Source organism: Schistocerca nitens, chromosome 10 (assembly GCF_023898315.1).
Source record: "Schistocerca nitens isolate TAMUIC-IGC-003100 chromosome 10, iqSchNite1.1, whole genome shotgun sequence".
In the NCBI taxonomy this organism is placed as follows: Eukaryota; Metazoa; Arthropoda; class Insecta; order Orthoptera; family Acrididae; genus Schistocerca; species Schistocerca nitens.
In genome coordinates, this window is record NC_064623.1 from 154,947,781 (window position 1) to 154,974,569 (window position 26,789).

A 26,789-nucleotide genomic window follows, 5' to 3' on the forward strand; every position below is an offset into this window, starting at 1 on the left:
CTCAGGACAGATGCACATAATTATAAACGTATACTTGGTGATTTTTCCACTGTGTACAAATTCTGGAGATTGTCCGTTGAGAGGATACAGAACAGAAAAGGTCTCATGAACTTATGAGCCGGCCGTAGTGGCCGTGCGGTTCTAGGCGCTACAGTCTGGAGCCGAGCGACCGCTACGGTCGCAGGTTCGAATCCTGCCTCGGGCATGGATGTGTGTGATGTCCTTAGGTTAGTCAGGTTTAATTAGTTCTAAGTTCTAGGCGACTGATGACCTCCGAAGTTAAGTCGCATAGTGCTCAGAGCCATTTGAACTTATGTCCGGAAATGCATGGTTTCCACGCTAGAGACCATTTATTCAACCATACATTGTCACAAAGACTGCAGCCTAGTACGCGCATGCAGCCAAAGTTACTGCATGTGTTGCAAATGGTTTCCGTGTGCCTCAACGCATGCGTGTTCAGGCCATTGTGAGTTCTGTCTCACTCGTTCACATCGGCCAGGCTTCATCCGAACACTGTCAAAGGCGGCATGAATACGCTGCTCCAGCGTCTCCACATCGAAATGGGCTCTGCATACACGATACTTTTGAGATAGCGCGGGTTGAGATCCGGTCAACGAGCAGGCCGTGCAACTGGACCCCCTCGTCCGATCCATGGACCAGGGGAGACGCGACTGAGACGCATCCGGACGTTAACGGCGAAATGGGCTAGAGCACCGTCATTTAGCAGCCACAGAACCATTCGAATTATCAATGGGACTTCTTCCAGCAGGGGAGGCAAAGTCGGCCGCAAGAAACGCGGATAGTTCCGTCCTGTTAGGCCTGTGGAAGGAAGACTGGTCACATAATATGGTCGCCAACTATCCATGCTCACACATTTCGGCTGCACCGACGCTGATGATTCGCTGTCACCATACCATTGAGATCTGCATACTATCCTACACATATAAATGTAGATGTAGATTTAGGTTTTACGTGATTTCCCTTAATCGCTTCGGGCAAACGCTGGGCACGGTCGACTTCCTTCCCCATCCTTCCCTAACCTGATGGAACCGATGACCTCGTAGTTTGGCCTCCTACCCCAGATCAACCAAACAAACCCACAGCCAAATATGAATCCAGAGCACAAACTCAACCCAGAGTTATTTATTTACTTATTGCTATAGACCTGTTACCTGAAGTTATAAAACAGGTCGTACATATTACAGTTTTTATTTTTCATCTTTTTTGTAGTTTTCTTTCCTTTTGTTTTTATCCACAACATTTTACAAGAATAATACTTTTTAAAATAACAATAATTTAAAGCTGAAATTTAAATAAAATTTTGTTGTTTTACGAAGAATATAAAAAGATGACGGGAGAGAGGAGAAATTTCTTAGTGACCTCATCGGGTTGTGACTGGTGGTGAATATCTCAAAATGGTTTCTTCGAGCTGCCGTCCGCCAGTCACAACAAAAAGGTTTCCGTCTCTGCTGGTCCTTCAAAGGCATGCGCACATTGGCTGGTGAAGTAATGAAATTCTCCACCAGCCGTGCAACTGAGATGTTGCTTTTAATTTATTTTGACTAGCAGTTTCGTGCATTCCACTATGCTATCTTCAGGACCCATATCCATTTCTCAAAAATACACAATATTGTCAGATAGTGTCATAGCAGTCGCAATCGAGTCTTTGAATGAATCCCTTGGGATATGGTACTGAATTCACGACATCGAGGAATATATGGCACTGTATGACAGTATCGTTTATTTTGAGATATGGGCATGGGGCCTGAAGATGGCATGTGGAATGCCGAAACTGGTAGTCAAAATAAAACGAAACATCTCAATTACACGATTGTTGGCGAATTTAATTGGTAATTACAAAAAAGGTTGGTTAGTTGTAGGGAAATAGTGTTCCTAATCCCATGTATTAAATTCAGGTGTTCTTCCGTGTACTGCACTCGGTGTTTTCTTGGCTAGATCGCCAGCACCCTATTCTTATTTATTATTACATCTCGTCTTCCTCTTGCTGTTCGTCTTCTGTTTCACTTTTTCCGCTGTCAGTGTGAGTGTCGCTGTCCATCCTTTGGAGATTGTTGTTACGTTGCACATACGCATGTCTGTCATGTCGTGTCCGCAGGCGCTTGTGTGTTCCTTTCGAGTGCGTTTAGTTGTCCCCATTGTTCTTAGTCTCTTATTGCTATATTATATATATATATATATATATATATATATATATATATATATATTTCACTTATTGCCCGCTGAAAGAGACCGTGTGTTGTGGGGAACCTTCTTTGCAGCATGTGGATGTAGGTGTCTGTCTCAGACTCACAAAGAGTGCCACTGAACCCAAACCTCACTAAAACCAGATCCCATCCAAACAAAACCCAGAGCGCAGCCCAAATACAAATCCAAACTAGGATTGAGAAGAGAATTCAATGAGAGTACTAAATGTGTGTCTTAGTGAGTCCAGAGCGCGTTCAGTCTAGGTCCGTTAATAAAATATTGATATATCGATATTTTGTCCAAAAGGTATTAAAAAATATCGCCGATAATACTTTTCTCGATATATCTACGTCGAAATAACAATACCGGGTAAATATTTGAAACTGTTCTGTTGAAATTGTAGTAGAACACAATTTGACTGCGTGAAGGTTTCATTACGTCCAATATCTCTCTTCGGCCGTCTGATAAAGTATAGGTGGCACAAGGAAGTAGTCCAATAGCACAGGCTGATGGCAGTGTGAACGGAATAACAAGATTTCCGATGTGAAGAAATAGCGCACCAGTTGCAACAAATAAGTTTTTAACGCAACTATTGTGCTATTTCTTCACATTCGCATTCTTCAAAAGCAGTTGTTGAAAACGATGAACAAAAATCTAAATTACAAGATTGGTCCATGAGGTGGGCGAATATGTTTGAGGGGGAAATGCTGACGTAATCGGCGCTCGGCGCTACTAACAGAAACTGCAACGTTTAGCTTCAGCATGCAATTTTGACATTACAGCTGCTAGGTCGCTGGCGTTTGCAGAAATGAAAATAAAGAGGGAAGTCGGCATGAAGTGTTCCAGACAAATCCAATATGTGACGAAACCGAACGACGGCACCAACGGACACCTTTCGTTGTGCCACTTACATGTTGTTACCATGTTAGCAAAGTGGTTATAGCCAAGCGTGAACGTGAATGATTTTCCTTTCGTTTATTTCTTTAAGGGGGATAAACAGGCAGCTAGCCTGTTGATGTACAGAATATCTAATTATAAAACCTTAAACAAACAGCTCTAAAACTGGCAGTACATTTACACGCACAGCCGATATTTTTATAGCTAGGTACATCGTCATTTGTACTGTCCATATAAACTACGTGATCAAAAGTATCCACACATCCCCAAAAAATACGTTTTTCATCTTAGGAGCATTGTGCTGCCTTCTACTGCCAGGTACTCCACATCAGCAACCTCAGAAGTCATCAGACGTCGTGAGAGAGCAGAATGGGGCGCTCCGCGGAACTCACGAACGTGGTCAGGTGATTGGATGTCACTTGTGCCCTATGTCTGTACGCGAGATTTGCACACTTCTAAACATACCTAGGTCCATTGTTTCCGATGTGATGGTGAAGTGGAAACGTGAAGTGACACGTACAGCACAAAAGCGTACAGGCCTCTTCGTCTGTTGTCTGACAGAGACCGGCGATAGTTGAAGAGGGTCGTAATGTGTAATAGGTAGACACCTATCCAGACCATCACACAAGAATTTCAAACTGCATCAGGATCCACTGCAAGTACTATGACAGTTAGGCGGGAGGGGAGAAAACTTTGATTCCATGGTCGAGCGGCTGCTCAAAAGCCACACATCACGCCAGTAAATGCCAAACAACGCCTCGCTTGGTGTAAGGAGCGTAAACATTGGATGATTGAACAGTGGAAAAACGTTTTTTGGAGTGATAAATCACTGTACACAATGTGGCGATGCAATGGCAGGGTGTGGGTAAGGCGAATGCCCGGTGAACGTCATCTGCCAGCGTGTGTAGTGCCAACAGAACTATTCGGAGGCGGTGGTGTTATGGTATGGTATGGTTGTCCCACCCCTTGTTGTTCTGCGTCTCACTATCACACCAGAGGCCTACATTAATGTTTTAAGCACCTTCTTGCTTCCCACTGTTGAAGAGCAATCTGGGGATGGCGATTGCGTCTTTCAACACGATCGAGCACCTGTTCATAAGGCACGGCCTCTGGCGGAGTGGTTACACGACAATAACGTCCCTGTAATGGACTGGCCTAGACAGAGTCCTGACCTGAATCCTATAGGACACGTTTGGGATGTTTTGGAACGGCGTCTTCGTGCCCAGCCTCACCAACCGACATCGATACCTCTGCTCAGTGCAGCACTCCGTGAAGAATGGGCTGCCATTCCCCAAGAAACCTTCCAGCACCTGACTGAACGTATGCCTGCGAGAGTGGAAGCTGTCATCAAGGCTAAGGGTGAGCCAACACCATATTGAATTCCAGCAATACCGATGGAGGTCGCCACGAACTTTTAATTCATTTTCAGCCAGGTGTCCGGATACTTTTGATCACATAGTGTACGGTTTCTTTTTCGATATATTGAAATCGATAATGTTTTTTGAAATATCAATGTTTTTGTAGTTTACTTCATCCATGTTTTTCCGTCAATACGAGGGGGGACCCAAAAGAAACCGGATTGTTCTCATAAAAAATTTATTGATGAACCTTTTTACAAAATTACTTCAGTCACCTTCAAAATACTCTCCATTACATGCAATGCACTTGTCAAGTCTCTTTTCCCACTGTTGGAACCATGTTTGGAACTCTTCAAGTTTGATATTGTCCAGTACCCTTTGCGAAGCCGTTTTAACCGCCTCCACATCGTCACAACGCTCCCCTTTTAGCGTTTTTTTCATTCGTGGAAATAGGAAAAAGTCTCACGGCGCTAGGTCCGGCGAATACGGAGCGTGGGGAACGACAGACCACCTCTGAGATGCCAAATAGTGGGTCACTCGTAAGGCCGTGTGTGCTGGAGCGTTGTGATGCAGAAACCAGTCACCTGATCGCCAAAGTTCCGGGTGTTTCTCCTCACATCCTCTCGCAGACGCCTTAAAACATCCAAGTGCTGGTTAACAGTCTGGCCAGGGGTACGAATTCCCGATGCACAATTCCACGAACATCAAAAAAGACAATGATCATCGTCTTCACATTTGACCTCACTTGCATTGCTTTTTTTGGTCTGAGAGAGTTGGGAGTCCTCCACTGGCTTGACGCTTACTTGGTTTCTGGGTCATACCCGTAACACCAACTCTAATCCCCTGTAATGACTTTGTTCAAGAAGTTTGGATCACTGTTTTCAAGTCCTGACACACATTCATGCGGATGGTTTTTTGCTCCTGTGTGAGAAGGCGCGAAACAAATTTAGCAGCAACACGTCTCATGTGCAAATCCTCACTCAAAATCCGCTGGCACGAGCTCGAACTGATTCCTGTCTCTGCTGAAATTTGGTCGATCGTTTGGCGACGATCCTCGTTGATCTTTTGGCGGACCTTTTCAATGTTCTCCTCATTTAGCGATGTTGAAGGGCGTCCAGAACGAGCTCGGTCTTCAACACACATCTCACCACGTTTAAAGCGCCCAAACCACTCGAAAACCTGTGTGCGGCTCATAGCGTCGTCCTGGAAAGCTTCCTGAAGCATTTGGTGTGTCTCCGTTGCAGTTTTTTTAAGCAGGAAACAAAATTTCACACACACTCTTTGTTCTTTTAAAGTTGCCATGACGACTTCGCAGAGGTAACCCGCCAACAGTCAGAGAAACACAATACCACACTCGCACGTTCAGTTCTACACTGACGCCGTCTGCACAGCTGTTTCATGAACGTCTCTTACTGACACCATCTAGCGTGAAAACCCTGCACTACCTACACTAGTGGAAGCGCCCTCGGGGTCCGGTTTCTTTTGGGTTCCCCCTCGTATATCGTTCCCTTTCCCGATATACCTGATAGCTAGCTATGGTAATTTTTTTTAAAATCGATTTTTCGGATCCCGATATTTTTTTTAAACATCAACATTGCTAGTTCAGTCTCAAGCGCGAGGTAACAATTGACAGTTGCACTTCGAGAAATGCAGATTTTGCTTACAAACGCAGTCTCAGACAGTGCTCGCAGGGTGTAGTAACTGCGTACTAACAGGCAATAACCGGTCGGTATGGCTCTGAAGACTATTGGACTTAACATCTGAGGTCATCACTCCCCTAGAACTTACAAGGGGAGGCCACGACGCTTGGAACGCGGATTTACTTCAAACTTCGTACACTCGTAGTACTCCATTAGGATAACAAAATGTGTAAGCAGTAGAGCGTACTTCTCAAGCGTTATTGAGAAAATCGCAAAATATTTTCGGTCGTCAAATATATACCTGTGCGTGGCCATTCTTGCGAGGAAACGGCGGCAGCCGAGTGGGTAGCGTTCAAGCCCGGTAATCGCTGGATCGCTTTCGTTACTATTTATATTACAATTGATATAATGGGAAAAATACGTGTAATAACTTTTATTAAATTTACAATGTTATTTGGCAGTCTATAAATTATTATCACAAATAATATAATATTCATAAATATCGACTAGTAAACGACCTAACGCATAAAATGATACTGAAAATGTACGCTTGTCCGTAATTAGAGAAATCCCTTATGCCTGGATGGAGCCCGAAAGTACTTGTTAACTCCAAGTTTTGACCGGCACGGACGGCTTTCGAAAGATGTACAATTAATCATCGCTTCCGACATTACGAGTAGAATGGCAGGATGGTATTTTTCGTAGAAACATGGAAAACAAAGTTAAACGGCATCAGCTGCATTGAATAAATGCTGTTTCCGCATATGCAAGGTCTTTTGAGGTTTTCCGTGGAAAAACGAACCTCGATAACATTTTCAAAAACCTCTCTTTCAGCTGATAATTTGGAAGCAAACCATGCACAACGTAGCATTTCCTCAATATCGGCGCTGATAACTGGTCATGCAGTATCGAGTGTATTTTAATAGCGTCTTCACGAGAAGCAATTTCTCGTTCTTTTTCGGTTAAATACGAACAGTTTTGAAGACACCGACAAGCGTACATTTTCAGTATCACTTTATGCGTTTGGTCGTTTACTAGTCGATAGTTATGAAAATTATATTATTTGTGATGACAAAAATTTCTACACTGCCAAATAACATTATAAATTTATTAAAAGTTCATCCAATTACACGTATTTTTCCCATTGTATCAATTGTAATTTAAATAGCAAAGAAAATGACTGGGTTAGAAATTAAAAAAACTGACGAACGGGACTCGATCCAGCGATTACGGGGCTTGAACGCTATCCACTCGGCTGCCGCCGCTTCATGGTAAAAATGGCCACACGCAGGTATATATTTGACAGAAATTATCCCGCTATTTTCTCAATAACGCTTGAGAAGTACGCGCTATTGCTTACACCAGGGGTCTCCAAACTACGGCCCGCGGGCCGAAACCGTCCCGCGAGGGCCAGCAAACCGGCCCGCGTTAGCTGGCCGGACACCCCCGGTATCCGGCCCGCCAAATATTTTAGGTGGTACCTACACTGCCAACAATTGAGTTTCGAGGCCTATCGTGACCAATACACCGCGACATTGGCTATGCTACTCGCTACAAGACTACATAACAAAACTTATTGTTGCGCCGCTTGAAATAACAATGCGTTGACATACTCTACCTCTGTTACGTCTTGCAGTAATAGTGTTACTAACAATGATTTTGAGATTTCGTTAACTTTGCAGGACGCTTTCGTGAAGAATGTGCAGTGACACACTTTTTTGTCGGTGAAATTCGCCAGAATAAAATACGCGAGAATTTCGGTCAGGTACGTCCACCAATCAAAATTATGTAATTAAATAAAAATCTGTTGTGTTGACAGAAGAGCCAACACCGTGTTGCTAGAGGAGGCCGAAATGCACGCGTTTAAGCTCACGCAGACTGGCGTGAGGTCTGGAACAAGGTAAAGTAATTATAGTAGCCAAAAATAGTACATAGCTTCTGGAATACTTAACTTTAATCCATAATTGGAGAACATCGCTCTTGATGATACATAATTACAATCTCAATATAAACTGGTAATGGCGCCTTGCTAGGTCGTAGCAAATGACGTAGCTGAAGGATAAGCTAACTATCGTTTCGGCAAATGAGAGCGTATTTGTCAGTGTAGCATCGCTAGCAAAGTCGTCTGTACAACTGGGGCGAGTGCTAGGACGTCTCTCTAGACCTGCCGTGTGGCGGCGCTCGGTCTGCAATCACTGACAATGGCAACACGCGGGTCCGACGTATACTAACGGACCGCTGCCGATTTAAAGGCTACCACCTAGCAAGTGTGGTGTCTGGCGGTGACACCATAAAATCGTAGTTCGTTTCAGTGCTAGCTTATATTTTTTGCGATTTCATCTTTCCTTTAGCCTTACATTACGGTGATCATGGAGAGCTAGGGTGCTTTAATCCCACTAGGTAGCTCTTGGCCCTTATGACTTCGTGGAGGAGTCAATGTGGCCCGCGGACTAAAAAGTTTGGAGATCCCTGGCTTTCACATTTTGTTATCCTAATGGAGTACTACGAGTGTACGAAGTTTGAAGTAAATCCGCGTTCCAAACGTCGTGGCCTCCCCTTGTCAGAACTACTTAAACCTAACTAACCTAAGGACATCAACACACCCACGCCCGAGGCAGGATTCGAACCTGCGACCGTAGCGGTCGCGCGGTTCCGGACTGAAGCACCTAGAACCGCTCGGCCACAACGGTCGGTAGTGCAGTGAGGCGGGAGGCGGCCGCTCACCTCTCGGGTCTTGTTGCCGTCGATGCCGAGGCTCTGCATGAGGCGCAGGATCTGCTCGTTGGGCTCGGAGGAGGTGCCGCCCGCGCCGCTGGGCAGCAGCCGGGGCGCCTCGGCGCTCATCCAGCGGTGGCGCTTGATCTGCTCCACCGTGTACCGCCGGCACGGGTCCAGCACCAGCATCTTGCGGATCAGCGACTCGCAGTCTGCAACAGATCCCACCAACACACTGTAAGACGCCGTCCGCAGTTGCTGCTGGTCCAGTTTAATCCCGGTAGCCCAGGATGGCTCTCGAGCCCCCCTTCCTCTCTCCCCCCCCCCCTTACACTCACGAGGTGTGTGTGTTTGGTCTACAAGGGGAGAGTGTCTAGTCTGACGATAGGAGTGTGCTTGACTAGTCACACTAGAGGAGAGTGTTTAGAATCGCCAGGGCAGAGTGCTTGTAACACGGAGGGAACGGCATCTACTATTGGGACGGCGCCCTGTCGAATCGAGAGGGTTGCACTTAAGGGGGGTAGGACGTCAAACGGGCCGACTTGGAGCAGGAGAGTCACCACAGGACATTTTAATTTCTACTGTCTATACTTTTACAAATAAATTCATAAAACTTTGTCACCATGACCCGGAAGGATTGAGGACTCACACTCACCGCAGTGGAAGTTCAAAAACGTAGCAAAATACCTTTTTTTACATGTGAAATTTTATCATTTTTTTACTTATTACTGGCTGCATTTGTTGCTATAGGTACACTTTTCTTCCTAAGTAACAGAGATTCTTCGATGAGCTTTTAATATCATACAAACAGTAGTTACAAGTGTATGAAACTCTAGAGTTTTCCAAATCTATTAAAAACTGTGGAAAAATTGAGATAATTAACTATAAAACTTGACTTTTTCTAAACATGAAGTTTCATACACCATTTTTTCGTAAATCAAGTAACTTCTAGAGTTTCATACACCTGTAACTATGGTTTGAAAGCTGTGCGAAAGTCATCGAAGAATCTCTCTTACTTAGGAAGAAAAGTGTACCGTTAGCAACGAATGCAGCCGGTAGTAAGTGAAAAAATGAAATTTCACATGTTAAAAAATGTGTTTTGTTACATTTTTGAGTTTCCACGGCTATGAGTGTGAATCCTGAATCCTTCCTGGTCATGCTGTTAAAGTTTTATGAATTTATTTGTAAAAGTATAGACAGTGAAAATTAACATGTCCTCTGGTGTCTCTCCTGCTCCAAGTCGGCCCGTTTGACGTCCTAACCCCTTAAAATCAGAGGAAGGCACTTAGAAAGTGTGGTATCGATAGCTACGATGCCACGGCAAAGGTAAAAGTTCTTAGGTTGGCACTACGACACCGACACCGACGACAGCGCCCTCTAGCCGGGGCTGTGCAGCTCTACGAGCGCCGCTCCAGATTCTGCCCATTTGATTCCGAGCCGACGACCAAGCAACTTAGCTTTTATTTCATAGGGGGCCTAGTCATTACAGACTTTGTTACTTCAGTTACTTCAATGATACGTGCTCATCTCAGCCAAAGTTAAGTAATACCACTTTTAATTGCAGTACCAAGTGTTCTACCCAGTGCTTTTTTTTCTAAAAAAAATGTTAGAGGGTTCTCCGACATGGGTTATAATGCAGCGAAAATTAGTTATAACTGAAGCATGGGATACCACCCGTCTGCTTTTAGCCATGACGTCAACAACATGTCTAACTACCAAAAAAATAGTAGCGGACTCTTCAGTTCACTTAGCTCAAATGAAGCAGGCGATGCCGAAAAACACACAAACATACAAGAGAATGTCGTATCGAACGCTTCACTTTACATCACCTCAAATGACGCATGCGATTTGAGCGTACGCATATCCGTTTAGCACTATCATCGCCCACCACTAGTGGGGCATGCTTGTCGAACTGGCTGCCAGCGATTCAGTTGTCGAGAACGGTTGTCGCAGCTTCGAAATGCTTGAATCAGTCAATGACATCGATTTTCCCACCAAAAATTGCACTGGTATCATTCGTATTGCAATTACCAACACGAAAAAATGAAATAATTACGTCTGTGAAATAAATCTTTGGCACTCTTCCAAGTTCTCAACATCGTAAAAAAATTACTTTTGTCGACGAAAAAGTTTAGGGGTACGCGTCCCCCAGCGTTCCCCCAGAAAAACAGCACTGGTTCTACCTTGCCTGCTCCTCCTAGCTTCCTACATACGGCCTACCCTTCCGTTTTCAGGAGCAGACTCACGCTCCGCCTTCCAGGCGGGATACAAAAGAAAGGAGAGGGCAGCGGCTAAAATCGACAGGGTGGCGGTTAAGATCGAGAGGCGGCGCGTGGTATCGAGAGTTGGATGCCCACCTACCAACAGAAGTCTTGCAAAGAGTTTATTTTAAACTACATGAAACTACAAGTCACTGTTCTAAATAGTGACTGGTAATAGTAAACTTCTTGTGTCGTGTAATGTCAATAACAGTCATGGTAAAGCGAAACATAAAATTTTACAGGCCGGTCTTGATCACACAAACTTTTACACTTCACTTCATACAATGAAAGCTTTCACGACCGGATGTTTCAGCTCCCGAGAAATCATCCGGGTTGTATGGCCGTGGCCCATGGAACTCTTCTATCCCTGACGTTTCGTCCTGGTTGTGCTGAGTCTTGCCGACTGACGAGTCGGGCGTCAAAGAACGACCTAAATACCGTGGAAAGTGGGCGTGGTCTGTATTTCACGTGTAGCGGAGATAAACCTTGTCAAGGATAAAATATACTATCGATCATAATACGTCAAAGATAAAAACTTCGATTCTGCAGCGCCACTGTCCATATACAGCTGAGTTTCATAGTTTCTTCTTTTCTGTTAAAATTATCCCCATGTTTATATATTTGGATGGCTTCTCTATATAGCCGTGGATAATAGTTCGTCATAGTACATAAAACATCAGTTTCCGAAAATTTCACTATGTGATCACCCGACTGAAGAGCATGTTCCGCCACGGCTGACTTGCCTGTTTTCCCTAGTCGGCAAAGACTTTTATGTTCCTTCAACCGTGTACTCACACTCGTCTTTGTAGTTCCAATGTAGACCTTACCACATGTACACGGAATGATGTATACACCACTTGTACAGAGGGGTAAATTTATCCTTAACGGAAAGAAGTGCTTGGCCTATTTTCTTAGTTGGTCTGAAAATCGGTAGAGGGTTATGTTTCCTTAAAATCTTGCCGATTTGATCCGTAGAGAAACCGTGTTCTTCCATTGCTGTGTCCTATCGTTGTCCTTAGGCCTCCTGTTATTCGGTTGCAAAACTCTATTTGTTTGCTTACTAGAGTATCCATTCTTCCCAAAAGCCTGCTTTAGATGTTTTAACTCGGCGTCCAGATCCTTTTAGCTCTGTCCACTAGACTTTTAATTACACCTCTTTTCTGTGGTGGATGATGACTGGAATCCTTGTGCAAATATCTGTAGTTATGTGTAACCTTCCGAAAGACTTTATGTTTCAAGCTGCCATCAGTCTGTCTCATAACGAAGACATCCAAGAAGGATATTGCATTGTCTTCCTTCATTTCCATGGTAAAATGGATTTTAGGATTTAATGTATTTAAATAACAAAAGAATTCCTCTAAAGATTTTTTGCCATGTGACCAAACCACAAATGTATCATCCACGTATCGATGTCATCGACATGGTTTCTTATTCACCTCTTCTAGAGCTAATTGTTCGAATTTTTCCATGTAAAAATTGGCGATCGTAGGACTCAACGGGTTACCCACGGCCAAACCATCAACCTGCTCATGTGGTGTTCCTTGTTAGTTGTAAATAATTAAATTTTAAAAAATATATATTTGTATGTAAATATGATTATTTATATTATTTTGGTTTTTGTATAGTTTTTGTTGAACTGAATTGAGATGGATGGAAATATTTTTAAAAAATCAATGAATATATTTACTATCATGATAAGGTGGCATCGGAGAATTTCGACGCCGTGAGGAGGAGGTTAGTAGGCCACGTTATTTCTGAGCTAAAATGAGATAAATACTGAAAATACAGTTTACATATAATGTTGAAATTTTAGGAGCATGGATTATAGTGAAATTTAATAACAAGTAGCGTTACTCATAACTATAATTACTGAAGTGCACTATGCTACTTACACTGGGAATACAATATTAATCACTAGTGATGTGTTGATTATCCGCACGTCGGTATCTCGTCCGTGCGCAGTGGAAATTTCCTTATTTAATTACTAGTATGCGTCCTGCAGTACGCAGTGACTTTTTATAAAATTAGAGAGTTTAAATTAGAGCGGCCAGTCTAACGCTCGAGGCTCTCCCTCGACTCCACTCCAGAACAGATAACAGAAGAAGTAATTAACAAAAGACTAGACATCCTTTCTGTGTTTCACCAGCAATCACATGCGACCGCGCACAAGATAACTTGCATTGGATTTCAGGCTTTGTTAAACAGGGTTCTCTGATTAAAAAAATTGATTTACATGCTATGGCTAAAAATGTGCCTTTAAATAACGCCCAAATAAAAGGTTTGTAAATTGAGAGATTATCCGGGTTTTCGGTAATCTGAATAACATCAGATACATTTGTCTCTATTCAGTTTGTCTTAAATCCATATTCTGTACTCAGTACACTGTTCATTCCATTCAACACTTGCTGCAAATCATATCCATTTTCACTGAGAATAGCAACGCCATCAGCGAACCTTGTCATTGGTATACTTTCACCCCGAATTTTAATCGCAACGCTGAATCTTCCTTTGATTTGGTTCAATGTTGCAAAACTCTTATCAGTTTCCTTACTAGAGTATCCACTCTTACCAAAGCCTGCTTTAGATGTTTAAACTCGGCCTCCAGATCCTTTTAGGTCTGTCCACTAGACTTTTAATTACACCTGTTTTCTGTTGTGGATGATGAGTGGACTTTCTTTGATGTATGAACTGAACTCCAGGGACGGATGGCTTACACCGTTTTTAATCCGACCACATCGTTCTCGGTCTTCCATACTTACCGTTCCTTCTTGGTTCCTATACATATTGTACAGTAGATTACTCCTATTTTCCTAGAGTTTACCAATTTGCCTGAGAATTTCTAACTGTAAACTTCTAACACGTTTCCTGTGTTGGCAAAACCTGTTTGTTAGTTTAAGGAATAGCAAGAGACAGAAATTATCGTGACATGTGGAATAATCGGGTCTACTGCCGGATGTTTGGGTCACTCTGGCACAATATTTCGGCCACTTAACTCGTTGCCTTCTTCGGGTGCTACCTGAGACTGCCGTGTTGGAGGATCTTGTCCAGTATTTATGGCCAGAGGGCGCTGGGTGCTCTCTTTGCCGTCCGCGCCCGCGCGACACAAACATACGGCAGTAGATCCGATTACTCCACATGTCACGATCTCGCCGGGAAAGCCTGAAGAGTTACATCAGAAATTATCTTGTTCATCAGAAGCTCCAGGTACTTGAATACGCACGACTGTGCATTGTGCGTGCTTACCCACTGGAAAATGATGCTCATACTGGACGCAGCGGTTAGTGCCAGGCAGCGGTACTCACCGGAGCTCATGAAGTAAGGGATGCGAAACCTGCCGGACAGAACCCGGTCCCTGAGCGACTGCAGGCTCGATCCGTCGAAAGGCAGGGCGCCGCAAACCAGAACGTACAGCACCACGCCCAGGCTCTGCAACAGGCGGGGCACCACCGTCTCTCCACACACCACCCAACGAACTCGACAGCAGCACACATACTCACGACATTTTTTTCAAAAGTGGATACAAAAATAGACACAGAAATTGGTATCCCTATCGATTAAATTCTGAAGGTGGCAGGGGTAAAATACAGGGACCGAAAGGCTATTTACAATTTGTACAGAAACCAGATGGCAGTTATAATAGTCGAGGGGCATGAAAGGGAAGCAGTGGTTGGCAAGGGAGTAAGAAAGGGTTGTAGCCTCTCCCCGATGTTATTCAATCTCTATATTGAGCAAGCAGTAAAGGAAACAAAAGAAAAATTCGAAGTAGGTATTAAAATCCATGGAGAAGAAATAAAAACTTTGCGGTTCGCCGATGACATTGTAATTCTGTCAGAGACAGCAAAGGACTTGGAACAGTTGAATGGAATGGACAGTGTCTTGAGAGGAGTATATAAGATGAACAGCAACAAAAGCAAAACGAGGATAATGGAATGTAGTAGAATTAAGTCGGGTGATGCTGAGAGAATTAGATTAGGAAATGAGACACTTAAAGTAGTAAAGGAGTTTTACTATTTGGGGAGCAAAATAACTGATGATGGTCGAAGTAGAGAGGATATAAAATGTAGACTGGCAATGGCAAGGAAAGCGTTTCTGAAGACGAGAAATTTGTTAACATCGAGTATAGATTTAAGTGTCAGGAAGTAGTTTATGAAAGTATTTGTATGGAATGTAGCCATGTATGGAAGTGAAACATGGACGATAAATAGTTTGGACAGGAAGAGAATAGAAGCTTTTGAAATGTGGTGCTACAGAAGAATGCTGAGGATTAGATGGGTAGATCACATAACTAATGATGAGGTATTGAATAGGATTGGGGAGAAGAGAAATTTGAGGCACAACTTGACTAGAAGAAGGGATCGGTTGGTAGGACATGATCTGAGGCATCAAGGCTCTGAGCACTATCGGACTTAACATCTATGGTCATCAGTCCCCTAGAACTTAGAACTACTTAAACCTAACTAACCTAAGGACATCACACGACACCCAGTCATCACGAGGCAGAGAAAATCCCTGACCCCGCCGGGAATCGAACCCGGGAACCCGGGCGTGGGAAGCGAGAACACTACCGCACGACCACGAGAGGCATCAAGGGATCACCAATTTGGAGGGTAGCTTGGAGGGTAAAAATCGTAGAGGGAGACCAGGAGATGAATACACCAAGCAGATTCATAAGGTTGCAGTAGGTACTGGGAGATGAAGAGGCTTGCACAGGATGGAGTAGCATGGAGAGCTGCATCAAACCAATCTCATGACTGAAGACCACAACAACAACAACAACGATTAAAAGTTTTTCGCAGGCAGGATAAGTAAACACTTCTGTCACTTATTATTTTGAGTACAACGAAAAAGCAGTCCAAAGTTGCAAGTTTAACTTTTTTATTCACTCGATGAGTAGTTTCAGGCCGGGACCCACTCTCAAACCATCGTAACATAGTCAAAACTGGTATATCCGAAAATGCAAAAACATGTAAAAAAATGTGCAAACGAACAGTTTAGCGCATTTTTGACACTTCTTTGCATTTTCGGAAATACAATTTTTGACTGTGTTGCGATGATTTGAAAATGGGAGCCGGCCTGAAACCAGTCATCGAGTGAATAAAAAAAAATGAAATTTGCAGCTCTGGACTGGTTTTCATCGTACAGTGTCAGTGTTGAGACAGGGATTAGTGATCATGATGTTGTCATTACGACTATGGTTACGAAAGTTAAAAAGTCGGTCAAGAAGGCTAGGAGAGTATCCTTACTAGAAAGAGCAGGTAAGCAGTTGTTAGCATCCCACTTAGTAAATGAATCGACTTCATTTACTTCCGGTACGATGGACGTCGAAGAATTATGGGCAAATTATAAACACATTGTAAATCACGCATTGGACAAGTATGTCCCGAAAAAGTGGGTTACGGTCGGAAAAGACCCACCGTGGTTTAACAGCGCAATTCGGAGAATGTTCAGGAAGCAAAGGCAGTTGCACTCGCGGTACAAGAAAGATCGGGAGAATGAGGACAGGCAAAAGTTAGTAGAGATTCGTGCTGCTGTAAAAAGAGCGATGCGCGAAGCATCCAACCACTGCCACCGTCATACCTTGGCAAAAGGTCTTGCTGAAAACCCAAGGAAATTCTGGTCTTACGTAAAATCGGTAAGCGGGTCGAAGGCTTCCATCCAGTCACTCACTGATCAGTCTGACCTGGCAACGGAAGACAGCAAAACGAAAGCTGACATTTTAAATTCAGCATTTGAGAAATCTTTCACGCAGGAGGATCGTACAAACGTACCGCCGTTTGAGTCTCGTACAGATTCTCGTATGGAGGACATAGTGATAGACATTCCTGGGGTTGTGAAGCAGCTGAATGGGTTAAAAAATTAAATAAATCGCCAGGTCCTGATAGTATTCCAATTCGGTTTTACAGAGAGTACTACATTGGCTCCATTCTTAGCTTGCATTTATCGCGAATCTCTTGCAGAACGTAAAGTCCCGAGCGACTGGAAAAAAGCGCAGGTGACGCCTGTATACAAGAAGGGTAGAAGGATGGATCCTCAAAATTATAGACCAATATCCTTAACATCGGTTTGTTGCCAGATTCCCGAACATATTCTCAGTTCGAATATAATGAATTTCCTTGAGACAGAGAAGTTGCTGTCCATGCATCAACACGGCTTTAGAAAACATCGCTCCTGCGAAACGCAACTCGCCCTTTTTTCACACGATATCTTGCGAACCATGGATGAAGTGTATCAGACGGATGCCATATTCCTTGACTTCCGGAAAGCGTTTGACTCTGTGCCCCACTGCACACTCCTAACTAAGGTACGAGCATATGGGATTGGTTCCTAAATATGTGAGTGGCTCGAACACTTCTTAAGTAATAGAACCAGTACGTTGTCCTCGATGGTGAGTGTTCATCGGAGGTGATGGCATTATCTGGAGTGCCCCAGGGAAGTGTGGTAGGTCCGCTGTTATTTTCTATCTACATAAATGATCTTTTGGATAGGGTGGATAGCAATGTGCGGCTGTTTACTGATGATGCTGTGGTGTACGGGAAGGTGTCGTCGTTGAGTGACTGTAGGAGGATACAAGATGACTTGGACAGGATTTGTGATTGGTGTAAAGAATGGCAGCTAACTCTAAATATAGATAAGAGTAAATTAATGAATAGGAAAAAGAATCCCGCATTGTTTGAATACTCCATTAGTAGTGTAGCGCTTGACACAGTCACGTCGATTAAATATTTCAGCGTGACACTGCAGAGCGATACGAAGTGGGACAAGCATGTAATGGCAGTTGTGGGGAAGGCGGATAGCCGTCTTCGGTGCACTGGTATAATTCTGGGAAGATGTGGTTCATCTGTAAAGGAGACCGCTTATAAGGCACTAATACGACCTATTCTTGAGTACTGCTCGAGCGTTTGGGATCCCTATCAGGTCGGATTGAGGGAGGACATAGAAGCAATTCAGAGGCGGGCTGCTAGATTTGTTACTGGTAGGTTTGATCATCACGTGCGTGCTTAGGAAATGCTTCAGGAACTCGGGTGGGAGTCTCTAAAGGAAAGGAGGCGTTCTTTTCGTGAATCGCAGTACAATTTTACTGTCGCCAACTTACATTTCGCGGAAAGACCACAAATATAAGATAAGAGAGATTAGGGCTTGTACACAGGCATATAGGCAGTTATTTCTCCCTCGTTCTGTTTGGGAGTGGAACAGGGGAGAAGATGCTAGTTGTGGTACGAGGTACCCTCCTCCACGCACCGTATGGTGGATTGCGTATTATGTATGTAGATGTAGAAGTTGCTGACCCGCAGCTATTCCAGCATGCTGGAAGTTCGTACTTATTATTTTGTAAGACAGGAGAAGAAAGCATCTGCATCACTTTGCGCTGCTGTGAACAAACAAGGAATTGGCACCGCAGCCCGGCTGGGACACTCACTCACCCAGATGTCTATCTCGGGCCCCACGTAGCGCTTGCCCTCGAACACCTCTGGCGCGGCGTAGGGCGGAGAGCCGCACCACGTGCTCAGCGTCTCGCCCGGGGTGAAGTAGTTGCTGAAGCCGAAGTCCGCGATCTTTATGTTCATGTTCGCGTCCAGCAGCAGGTTCTCCGCCTGCAAACACACCACACACGTATATCTTACCACAAACGTACCATCAAGGTTTCTTAGAAGTAGATACCTTCTGGGTTGCGAAGCAACTCAAATCGCTTGATACGGGCAAGTCTTCAGGTCCAGATTGTATACCGATTAGGTTCCTTTCAGATTACGCTGATACAATAGCTCCCTACTTAGCAATCATATACACTCCTGGAAATGGAAAAAAGAACACATTGACACCGGTGTGTCAGACCCACCATACTTGCTCCGGACACTGCGAGAGGGCTGTACAAGCAATGATCACACGCACGGCACAGCGGACACACCAGGAACCGCGGTGTTGGCCGTCGAATGGCGCTAGCTGCGCAGCATTTGTGCACCGCCGCCGTCAGTGTCGGCCAGTTTGCCGTGGCATACGGAGCTCCATCGCAGTCTTTAACACTGGTAGCATGCCGCGACAGCGTGGACGTGAACCGTATGTGCAGTTGACGGACTTGGAGCGAGGGCGTATAGTGGGCATGCGGGAGGCCGGGTGGACGTACCGCCGAATTGCTCAACACGTGGGGCGTGAGGTCTCCACAGTACATCGATGTTGTCGCCAGTGGTCGGCGGAAGGTGCACGTGCCCGTCGACCTGGGACCGGACCGCAGCGACGCACGGATGCACGCCAAGACCGTAGGATCCTACGCAGTGCCGTAGGGGACCGCACCGCCACTTCCCAGCAAATTAGGGACACTGTTGCTCCTGGGGTATCGGCGAGGACCATTCGCAACCGTCTCCATGAAGCTGGGCTACGGTCCCGCACACCGTTAGGCAGTCTTCCGCTCACGCCGCAACATCGTGCAGCCCGCCTCCAGTGGTGTCGCGACAGGCGTGAATGGAGGGACGAATGGAGACGTGTCGTGTTCAGCGATGAGAGTCGCTTCTGCCTTGGTGCCAATGATGGTCGTATGCGTGTTTGGCGCCGTGCAGGTGAGCGCCACAATCAGGACTGCATACGACCGAGGCACACAGGGCCAACACCCGGCATCATGGTGTGGGGAGCGATCTCCTACACTGGCCGTACACCACTGGTGATCGTCGAGGGGACACTGAATAGTGCACGGTACATCCAAACCGTCATCGAACCCATCGTTCTACCATTCCTAGACCGGCAAGGGAACTTGCTGTTCCAACAGGACAATGCACGTCCGCATGTATCCCGTGACACCCAACGTGCTCTAGAAGGTGTAAGTCAACTACCCTGGCCAGCAAGATCTCCGGATCTGTCCCCCATTGAGCATGTTTGGGACAGGATGAAGCGTCGTCTCACGCGGTCTGCACGTCCAGCACGAACGCTGGTCCAACTGAGGCGCCAGGTGGAAATGGCATGGCAAGCCGTTCCACAGGACTACATCCAGCATCTCTACGATCGTCTCCATGGGAGAATAGCAGCCTGCATTGCTGCGAAAGGTGGATATACACTGTACTAGTGCCGACATTGTGGATGCTCTGTTGCCTGTGTCTATGTGCCTGTGGTTCTGTCAGTGTGATCATGTGATGTATCTGACCCCAGGAATGTGTCAATGAAGTTTCCCCTTCCTGGGACAATGAATTCACGGTGTTCTTATTTCAATTTCCAGGAGTGTACAACCGCTCGCTCACCGAGAGATCTGTACCTACAGATTGGAAAATTGCGCAGGTCGCACCAGTGTTTAAGAAGGGTAGTAGGAGTGATCCATCGAACTACAGGCCTATATCATTGACGTCGGTTTGCAGTAGGGGTTTGGAGCATATATTGTATTCAAACATTATGAATCACCTCGAAGGGAACGATCTATTGATAAGTAATCAGCATGGTTTCAGAAAACATCGTTCTTGTGCAACGCAGCTAGCTCTATTCGCACGAAGTAATGGCCGCTATCGACAGGGGAGCTGAAATTGATTCCTTATTTCTAGATTTCCGGAAAGCTTTTGACACCGTTCCTCACAAGCGACTTCTAATCAAGCTGCGGGCCTATGGGGTATCGTCTCAGTTGTGCGACTGGATTCGTGACTTCCTGTCAGGAAGGTCGCAGTTCGTAGTAATAGACGGTAAATTATCGAGTAAAACTGAAGTGATATCAGGTGTTCCCCAGGGAAGCGTCCTGGGACCTCTGCTGTTCCTGATCTATATAAATGACCTGGGTGACAATCTGAGCAGTTCTCTTAGTTTGTTCGCAGATGATGCTGTAATTTACCGTCTAGTAAGGTCACCCGAAGACCAATATCAGTTGCAAAGCGATTTAGAAAAGATTGCAGTATGGTGTGGCAGGTGGCAGTTGACGCTAAATAACGAAAAGTGTGAGGTGATCCACATGAGTTTCAAAAGAAATCCGTTGGAATTCGATTACTCGATAAATAGTACAATTCTCAAGGCTGTCAATTCAACTCTCAAGGCTGTCAATTCAACTAAGTACGTGGCTGTTAAAATTACGAACAACTTCAGTTGGAAAGACCACATTGATAATATTGTGGGGAAGGCGAGCCAAAGTTGCGTTTTATTGGCAGGGCACTTAGAAGATGCAACAAGTCCACTAAAGAGACAGCTTACACTACACTCGTTCGTCCTCTGTTAGAATATTGCTGCGCGGTGTGGGATCCTTACCAGGTGGGATTGACGGAGGACAGCGAAAGGGTGCAAAAAAGGGCAGCTCGTTTTCTTTTATCACGTAATAGGGGAGAGAGTGTGGCAGATATGATGCGCGAGTTGGGATGGAAGTCATTACAGCAAAGACGTTTTTCGTCGCGGCGAGATCTATTTACGAAATTTCAGTCACCAACTTTCTCTTCCGAATGCGAAAATATTTTGTTGAGCCCAACCTACATAGGTAGGAATGATCATCAAAATAAAATAAGAGAAATCAGAGCTCGAACAGAAAGGTTTAGGTGTTCGTTTTTGCCGCGCGCTGTTCGGGAGTGGAATGGTAGAGAGACAGTATGATTGTGGTTCGGTGAACCCTCTGCCAAGCATTTAAATGTGAATTGCAGAGTAATCATGTAGATGTAGACACACACACACACACACACACACACACACACACACACACGAGGGGGACTCGAATCTCTGACGGGGGCACAGAGCCCATCTTTACTAGACTGTTTTGCTTCTAATGGTGGTCCCCACCATATTCCTGGAGACTGGTCCTTGCGCCTGGGACAGTCTGTACACTGAGGAGCCAGCTGGCAGTTATGACTGCCGCGCGCTGTGACTGCGGCGTGCAGGCCACCCACCTTGAGGTCCCGATGCACCACCCGCTTGTTGTGGCAGTACTCCACGGCGGACAGGATCTGCCAGAACTTGCGCCGCGCTGCCGACTCCGACATCCGGCCGAACCTCGCGATGTAGTCTGCAAAACAAGCAGTAACCACATCCGTGAGTCCAGCCGCCGAAACCCACCACTGTATTACTTTATTTATACATAACAATACATGTCTGACAAGGCGTGTGTGTGTGTGTGTGTGTGTGTGTGTGTGTGTGTGTGTGTCTACATCTACATGATTACTCTGCAATTGACATTTAAGTGCTATGTGATCAAAAGTATCCGGACACCTGGCTGAGACTGACAAGTTCGTGGCGTCCTCCATCAGTAAAGCTGAAATTCAATATGGTGTTGGCCCACCATTAGCCTTGTGGACAGCTTCCACTCTCGCAGGCATACGTTCAGTCAGGTGCTGGATGGTTTCTTGGGGAATGGCAGCCCATTCTTCACGGAGTGCTGCACTGAGGAGAGGTATCGATGTCCGTCGCTGAGGCCTGGCACGAAGTCGGCGTTCCAAAACATTGCTAAGGTATTCTATAGGATTCAGGTCAGGACTCTGTGCAGGCCAGTCCATTGGAGGGATGTTATTGTCGTGTAACCACTCCTCCACAGGCCGTGTATTATCAACAGAAGCTCGATCGTGTTGGATGATGCAATCGCCATCCCCGAATTGCTCTTCCCCGTTAGGAAGCAACAAGGTACTTAAAACATCAATGTATGCTTGTGCTGTGACAGCGCCACGCAAAACAACAAGGGGTGCAAGCCCTTCCATGAAAAATACGACCGCACCATAACATCACCGCCTCCGAATTTTACTGTTGGCACTATACACGCTGGCAGATGAGGTTCACCAGGCATTCGCCATACCCACACCCTGCCATCGGATCGCCACATTGTGTACTGTGATTCATCACACCCCACAACGTTTTTCCACTGTTCAATCGTCCATTGTTTACGCTCCTTACACCAAAAGATGCGTCGTTTGGCATTTACCGGCGTGGTGTGTGGCTTACGAGCAGCCGCTCTACCATGATATTCAAGTTTTCTCACGTCCCGCCAAACTGTCATTGTACTCGCAGTGGATCCTGATGCAGTTTGGAATTCCTGTGGTGTGGTCTGGATAGATGTCTGCCTATTACACATTGCAACCCTCTTCAACTGCCGGCAGTCTGTTAGTCAACGGACGAGGTTGGCTTGTACGCTTTCTGCTATACGTCTCCCTTCACGTTTCCACTTCACTATCACATCGGAAACAGTGGACCTTGGGATGTTTAGAAGTGTGGAAATCTCGCGTACACACGTATGACACAAGTGCCACCCAATCACCTGATCACGTTCGATGTCAGTGAGTACCGTGGAGCACCCCATTCTGCTCTCTCACGATGTCTGATGACTACTGAAGACGCTGATGTGGAGTATCTGGCAGTAGCTGGCAGCACGATACACCTAATATGAGAAACGTATGTTTTGGGCGGTGTCAGGAAACTTTTGATCACATAGTATATATACAATGCAGCACCAAAAGATATCAGAATTAGTACTGAACAAGTAGATGAATACTGTCGAAAAATTTGTCCAATGCTTTGGATAACCACAAACTGGAAATAAACACAAAAGGCACTACAATGGTACTCATACGTTAAACGAAGTGGAAACATAAAGATACTAACAAGGGAACCTCCCCATCGCACCCCCCTTAGATTTAGTTATAAGTTGGCACAGTGGATAGGCCTTGATAAACTGAACACAGATCAACTGAGAAAACAGGAAGAAGTTGTGTGAAACTGTGAAAAAATAAGCAAAATACACAATCTGAGTAGTCCATGGGTCACATAAGCAACATATTGGACAAAGTGAGCGTAGGAGCGCCGTGGTCCCGTGGTAGCGTGAGCAGCTGCTGAATGAGAGGTCCTTGGTTCAAGTCTTCCCTTGACTGATAATTTTACTTTCTTTATTTTTGCATAGTTATTACCTGTCCGTTCGTTCATTGACATCTCTGTTCACTGTAATAAGTTTAGTGTCTGTGTTTTGGGACCGCATCACAAAACCGTGCGATTAGTAGACGTAAGGACGTGCCTCTCCAATGGGAACAGAAAACATTTGATCGCAATGTCATAGGTCAACCGATTCCTCCACAGGAAAACACATCTGATATATTCTATACGACACTGGTGACGGCATGTGCGTCACATGCCAGGAATATGTTGTCGACCCACCTAACTTGTACACTTGGCGAATGGGTAAAAAGATTCTTCTACCTTGCCCGATTTAGGTTTTCTTGTGGATGTGATAATCACTCCCAAAAAAGTGATGAAAACATAAGAGTTTGTCACATAAACTGAAAATAAAAAATTAAAATTTTCACTGGATGGAAGATTTGAACCAAGGATCTTTCGTTCCGCAGCTGCTCACTTTACCACGAGACCACGGCGCTCCTGCGTTCCCATTGTCATTAATGTTACTATTTGGGAAGGACAATAACAACAGGTAACAGAAGTATAACGGGTATTGAAAGAAGAGTTTCAATGACTGAAGAAGCAATCAGAAATAGGAGTAACTGAATAACAAACACCCATCTCAATACAGATACGAAGTATTAAATTATAGTTAAATTTTAAATTATGGTATTGAAGGGTGGACTTTGGTGTAATACGAAAAGAAAAAAATTAGAAGCAATACACAAGCGTGGAAAAGAGCTACAAGAACGTCCTGCACTCAAAGAAAATCTAATGAACAACTACTAAAAGAAATTAAAGACAAAAACAGATCGATTAACGTGATACAGAGAACAGAAGCTTAATTCATTAGACAAGTAATTTAAGACAAAAGTTTCATAAAAAGCATCGTGAAATGAAAAGATAGTGAAAAAATCAAAAGGCAGGCGGAGAACATCCATATGACAAAGGTCATGCTCATATACACACATCAAAAAAAGTTTTGTTTCACCTCAGTTCCGCGAGTTCCGGACCTGTACAGAAAATTGAAATAGACATCAACATAAACATCATTTCCGCCCCTTTTATTGCTCATCAAAACTACACCTTCAGAGGTGTTGTCCAGATTGCTTTACACACACCTCTAATACCCACTAGCATATCCTCTTGCATTGATGCAATACTGTACTCGTCGTGGCATACTATCCGCAAGTTGTTCAAGGCACTGTTGGTTCAGATTGTCCCACTCATCAACGGCGATTCAGCGTAGATCCCTCAGAGTGGTTGGTGGGTCACGTCGTCCAAAACAGCCCTTTTCAATCTATCCCAGGCATCTTCGGTAGGGTTCATGTCTGCAGAACATGCTGGCCACTCTAGGCGAGCGATGTCGTTATCCTGAAGTCATTCACAAGATGTGCACGATGGCCCCCATCGCGCTAATTGTCAAGACTAATGCCTCGCCAAAATGCTGCCGATATGGTTGCACTATCGATCGGAGGATGAAATTCACGTATCGTACAGCCGTTACGGCACCTTCCAAGACCACCAACAGCGTACGTCGGCCCCACATAATGCCACCCCAAAACAGCAGGGAACGTCCACCTTGCTGCATTAGCTGGACAGTGTGTCTAAGGCGTTCAGCCTGACTGGGTTGCCTCCAAACACATCTCCACGATTGTCCGGTTGAAGGCATATGTGACACTCATTGGTGAAGATAACTTGATGCCAATCCTGGGCAGTCCATTCGGCATGTTGCTGGGACCATCTATACCGAGCTGCATGGTATCGTGGTTGCAAAGATGGACCTCGGCATGGACGTCGGGAGTAAAGTTGCGCATCATGCAGCATTTTGCGTACAGTTTGAGTAGTAACGACGTCCTCAGGCTACACGAAAAGCACTATTCAACATGATGGCGTTGCTCTCAGGGTTCCTCCGAGCCATAACCCGTAGGTAGCGGTCATCCACTGCAGTAGTAGCCTTTGGGCGGCCTGCGTGAGGCAAGTCATCGACAGTTCCTGTCTCTCTGTGTGTCCTCCGTGTCGGAACAACATCGCTTTGGTTCAGTCCGTGATGCCTGGACACTTCCATTGATGACAGCCCTTCCTGGCACAAAGTAACAATGCGGACGCCATCGAACCGCGTTATTGACCGTCTATGCACGGTTGAACTACAGACAACACGAGCCGTGTACGTCCCTCCTCGTGGAATGACGAACTGATCCGCTGTCGGACAGCCTCGGACTAATAGGCTCATGCATCGTTGTTTACATCTTTGGGCGGGTTTAGTGACATCTCTGAACAGTTCAAATGGCTCTGAGCACTATGGGACTTAATATCTGAGGTCATCAGTCCCCTAAACTTGGAACTACTTAAACCTAACTAAACTAAGGACATCACACACATCCATGCCGCAGGCAGGATTCAAACCTGCGTCCGTAGCAGCAGCGCGTTTCCGGACTGAAGCGCCTAGAAGCGCTAGGCCACAGCGGCCGGCTTCTCTGAACAGTCACAGGGACTGTGTCTGTAATACAATATCCACAGTCAACGTCTTTCTTCATGAGTTCTTGGAACTGGGGTGAGGCAAAACTTTGTGTGTGTGTGTGTGTGTGTGTGTGTGTGTGTGTGTGTGTGTGTGTAAGGAATAGGAGTGAACCCAAAATCGAAACCTGTGGGATCCCCTTTGTGATTTCTCTCCAGTCACTAAAATGTTCTACTTTTCCAGCATTGATAAAAACCATTCAATAGTTATGATCGCCTAAAATAATATTATTTAAGACAACAGGTTCGGTTCAAATGGCTCTGAGCACTATGGGACTTAACATCTGAGGTCATCAGTTCCCTAAAACTTAGAAATACATAAACCTAACTAATCTAAGGACATCACACACATCCATGCCCGAAGCAGGATTCGAACCTGCGAC

The 26,789-nt window shown here is 45.2% G+C and overlaps 1 protein-coding gene across 1 annotated transcript in view; it reads right to left on the minus strand.

Annotated features, from left to right (window-relative positions):
- Positions 1-26,789, minus strand: part of LOC126209954 (serine/threonine-protein kinase MARK2-like) — a 549,374-nt gene that overhangs the window by 99,719 nt on the left and 422,866 nt on the right. The window contains exons 4-7 of the mRNA XM_049939069.1: positions 21,906-22,021; positions 18,498-18,668; positions 14,379-14,502; positions 8,825-9,027 (exon numbers count right to left, since the gene is read on the minus strand). Of these exons, the coding sequence (XP_049795026.1) occupies positions 8,825-9,027; positions 14,379-14,502; positions 18,498-18,668; positions 21,906-22,021 (614 nt within the window). The remainder of the gene's footprint in view (positions 1-8,824; positions 9,028-14,378; positions 14,503-18,497; positions 18,669-21,905; positions 22,022-26,789) is intronic.